Below are 4,406 nucleotides of genomic sequence, written 5' to 3'. Positions count from 1 at the left end.
GGGGCGAAACTTTTGAAGGACACCATTGTAACCCTCTGTCGAACTATCCGTCCAACCGACCAACCAACCATCCAACTAGAGGATCCGAGAAGCAAATACGCGTGCGGTGTGGCAGATTTTGAGAGCTCAACGCGTCTTGCTTCATGAGTTCAGTCCGTTTTTTTTAATCCACCATCCGACGTGAGTGACTGAGGCAAGTGAAAATATAAAAGTCTAATTTGTAACTAGTGACACGCAAAATGGAGTGAAGTTATTTTATCATTTTCCAAGAGCTCTTCAAACCCCAGAGGTAAGGGATTGACGCCAAATTATAACCTTGAGCTTTTGGTCTTCATAAAGGTTTTTGATTGGCCTTAGATAAAATAAAAAAACGACTTGACTTTGGGGCAGAATTCAGGAAAAAAGGCGATTTGTATGATAATTTGCATAGACTAGCTGACCTTGTCAGGACATGTTATGCCTGAAGATCTGGTTCACCTTGCACGCAACATCAGCTGATCATTCATCACTCACTTAAAACCCAACGACCTCGTTCGAAAAAGCCTCCTTCCTTGATGGATTGTTTTCCGAGTAGTTGGCTCAGGATTTCCCTACCCAACATCTGACACTCAAGGATTACGTTTCCACTCTGGACATAAACTTTATCGAGACGTGGGTTGAATAACATTTTCAGAGTAACAGGAGGAAGGGAATGGAACTTGGAGAATATTCTTTTTTACTCCTGATATAGGCTTAAAACGTAGCAACGTCATCATAATGCCTTAGAAAAAAACGGCGTCTGGTGGATTGAAAGAGTGTCTTTTTAAGCAAACTTCAATCTACAACCCAAAAAACTGTCAACCCAGCTATTCCCACAATATCAGCTTCCAAGATCAGCAAATAATACCTGTCGAAGTCAGTAAAAGTCATTAAAACCATTTTTTCAAAAACATTTTAAAGCTTGACTGCCAGGTCAATGAGCTTGGTTTTCTAAAATTTGTTAGAATAAAAAGGCCGGTAGAGACGTTAAAAGATATAAAATATGCCACTAGGGTTAAGGCCATTAGTAATAATCTGATATTTGTAGATCGTATTGTGATTTGGAGGGTAATACCTAGCTTGACAAACATAACCCGAAGAGAGACACGATTCAAGCAATGTTCTTGTTTAAGGTAGAATGCATTTGTTACGAATCTGCCTCTCCCCACAAATAGCCATATAACATAGATTCCTGTGAAATGATTTTATGATAAAGGAACTCTTGTTTGCCCTCAAAATTGATCCTTGTGCCATTTTGTTTGTTAGTCTATTCTATCAATAAAATGGTGATGGTCTGATGGATGACGTCAAACTTCAATGATCAGTTGTGCTAGTTAGTTTCACGTCAACCTTTCAGAAGAGCAGGCGCAATCAAAAATGGCTTTTGCTTAAAATTCATTTCAAAATCAACGAGAGAAAATACTTTATTGTCTTCAAGTCTAGATATTCGTCCTTGAAAATGAACCTTGAAATCAAACCAATGGCTTCTTAGAAACAGTGTGGTTTTGGTGGGTTCCGTCAATTCGCATTTCTTCAAAATCTTCTCAGGCTTATCAGTTGTAATGGAGAATCAACTTAAAATTTGAATAAAGAATAGATGTTGTCAAGTACTGCCACGGACTATTGTTGTTCATCAATAGCACTTTAGATCTTTGTTTAGGCCAAGGTTGTTTGTTGAATCACGAGACTCGAACGCTTCATCCAGTTGGTCAATATGAGAACAGCATTCACCCCTGAAGGACGCCAACGCTTCGAAAAAGAAGCCTCGCAATTGGAGTAGAATCCTTTGAATGAATGTGTTACAAATTGACACTAGAATACATCATGACCTGATGACCTGGTTTCTGGCCCTCTCGAAAACAGATTTTTCCCTTTTAAAATTAAGAGGGCGTTCATTTTCACGAACTGTGTGTATATTTCTCTTGCCTTTGTGAATTGTGGATGTGGATGGTTAAAGAGGAGGTGAAAGTATGGCAAAAGATGAAAATGATGGCTACGACTCCATCGTCGTTTAGCACCTATATCTTCTCGCACTTCCCTCCATGAAGACATTTAGAAATCGACACAATATTCAATTTTGGATGAAAACACATTTTTTGATCTGTTTCAGAGCTCCGGATGATCCAGAGAAATGGGCAATCTACGTGTTCCTCTCTTCAGCGCCTCTGAGTGGTGGTCAAAATAAAGCAGATGATCATGAGACAGCTGAGTGTGTGTCAGTGGGTGCTGATCTCCACTAAAGTGTATTTATTGATGAGTACCAACTTCTTGGGGATCTTTGCACATGGTGTTCCATCTCAATACTGGATCCACCGCCGCAGTTCCCAACCTTTCAATCAAAATTCACAAGAAGACCTTCAAGCATCTTCATCACACGTGAGTGTTCAACTTTGGGGTGTCATTTCTTCCCTGTTTGTTTGGAGTTTTGAAAGATATGGTTAGAATACTCAGGCTTGTAATATGCTTTGCCTCTTCACGTTTTGGACGCTAACGTCATTTTAAGAAATGGTAAAGAAATTTGGTCTTTTTTCTAAACGGTTCATGATAAAGTTAATGGTTTGAATGTTCAGAATGTGAATTCACAGTACTAGAAAATGACATTAATTTGCTATTAAGACGAAAGTCTTTCAAAGCACCCCTTGGTAAAAGTAGTAAGATCGTGCCCGAATTTCTCAATAAATTTAAGTGATGTTGGTTAAAACATTGACCACACATTGTCTTCACAACTTGAAAGAAATTCGTCCAAAATTCTCCTTATTCAGCTTGCACATCAAAAAATTGGCTCATATTGGAAATACAGTTATTGGAATAGCCCCCTTACGCTGCACGAAATATGTTTTATGTTCTGCACTTCAGAGGGCGCTTTGTCGCTCAGCCACCAGAAAAAAAGAGGGGCGATTGGGCCAATTCCTTTTTATAGAATTATAATGCGTTTGTGTTGTGTTTGGCTAATTCTATCAAAATCTTATTTATAATTAATGCCCCGGGTCACATAATGTCCGGAAAAGAATTGCGTTCAAGGCAAGGCAAGAGCAGTTCATTTAGCAATCTACGGTGCCTCTTCCCGTTTTCTTTGGGCCGTGTGACGTTACACCCCTATAGGTAGGCATTTTATTGCAGTCGGAGAAAAAGAAGGTTAGATAGTACCATGAATGGAAAATTTGCTCAAAAGTTATGCATGATCATTCTCAATAGTTACATTATCCTTCTTAATAGCAATGAAAAAGGTAGTAGGAATGTATCATGTTTCTGGTTTTTCTTCCACATATGGCATCACCATAAAAAAGGATTCATCAGGGCAATTGGAGTGTTTCTAGCGATCTATGTGACATAAAAGAGTCGTCCCTTCCCTCCGAATCCGATTTTTCCGTCCTTCAAAACAGGGCTTTATTTCTTTACATTACAGGTGAACAATGCAAAAGTCAATATCTACAAAGAGGATGTCCCATCCCACCAAATTCATTCAGTTTCTGCACAAAGTGAAACAGCTCTTCAAAACTCCGGTGCAATCAGGTAAGAAAGAAGGCCCTTTCCTATCAATCCACCTAGACAGGGTTTGTTCTCTGTACGCACTAGGAAAACCAGCCACTTTCAGCCTCATTAGTACGAGAGAAAACCACGCACCCACTCCGCAAGTTCTGACTCATTGAGTACGCAAGCATTTGCGTCACTCGTCACCCTTGGTGGGGCTGAAATCGTGGCCGGAGCGTTGATTTGCGTCTCCAAAGTTTTAGCTGATAGCTGCCAACAATGTCTATCTGGTGACTGATGGTACACTTTCGTCTTGATGCCTTGACATGAAGAAGCTGCCGGATACTCGGTGAAATATGCTAATGTTATCCTGGGCAAGGCCCTCGGTAAGAAAGGTAAATTTCGATTTGTTAAAAAAGCATCTGTTGTCATACAATTTGCTGTAAAGGAGGATAGAACCTGACAATTCAAAAATACTTAAAACACGAATAACAGCAGGGCAACATTATGGAAAATATTTATGTCGCTATCCAAAAGCTTATTAGAAATCAGTTGGACCTTCACTTTCGTTAGAAAAAAAGATCTCTGAATTTGAGCTTTGAAATGAACAGAAATGAAGTCACAAAAAGACCTGATTGAACCTGTGGGTAAAGGATCTTTTACCAGTTTTCACTTTTGGAACGTGACCAAGTCATTTTTCTAGTAAAAATCAGACCTGAAACATTGTTCGCTTTTTTATGGTTTTTAATTAGTGATTTCAGGAATGGCTGAATTTTTTGTCATTAGTCGCTTCTCCTAATAACGACTGTAAGTCAATGTTTGTTTGCATTGTCCAAATGTTTCATGAAAAAATGTTGGCTTGAAAAACATTTCTGCAAAGTGATGTTGAGACAAAAAGAAAATCTGTAATATTTGGA

General features: G+C 39.0%; 1 protein-coding gene across 4 annotated transcripts in view; it reads left to right on the top strand.

Moving 5' to 3' along the window:
• LOC131892356 (uncharacterized) overlaps window positions 1-4,406 on the top strand; it is a 7,773-nt gene continuing 3,367 nt past the window's right edge. The window contains exons 1-3 of one of the 4 annotated variants that reach the window (XM_059242189.1): window positions 1-180; window positions 2,129-2,394; window positions 3,425-3,531. In XM_059242189.1, coding sequence (XP_059098172.1) covers window positions 2,209-2,394; window positions 3,425-3,531 — 293 coding nt within the window. In that variant the 5' untranslated portion in view covers window positions 1-180; window positions 2,129-2,208. Of the gene's footprint in view, window positions 290-377; window positions 652-2,128; window positions 2,395-3,424; window positions 3,532-4,406 lie in introns of those variants that run through there. The other 3 variants (XM_059242187.1, XM_059242186.1, XM_059242188.1) reach the window with 3 other exon arrangements.

This window comes from Tigriopus californicus, chromosome 12, assembly GCF_007210705.1.
Source record: "Tigriopus californicus strain San Diego chromosome 12, Tcal_SD_v2.1, whole genome shotgun sequence".
Classification (NCBI taxonomy): domain Eukaryota; kingdom Metazoa; phylum Arthropoda; class Copepoda; order Harpacticoida; family Harpacticidae; genus Tigriopus; species Tigriopus californicus.
Note: the sequence above shows the minus strand (reverse complement) of the source record. Positions and strands in the feature narration are given on the sequence as shown.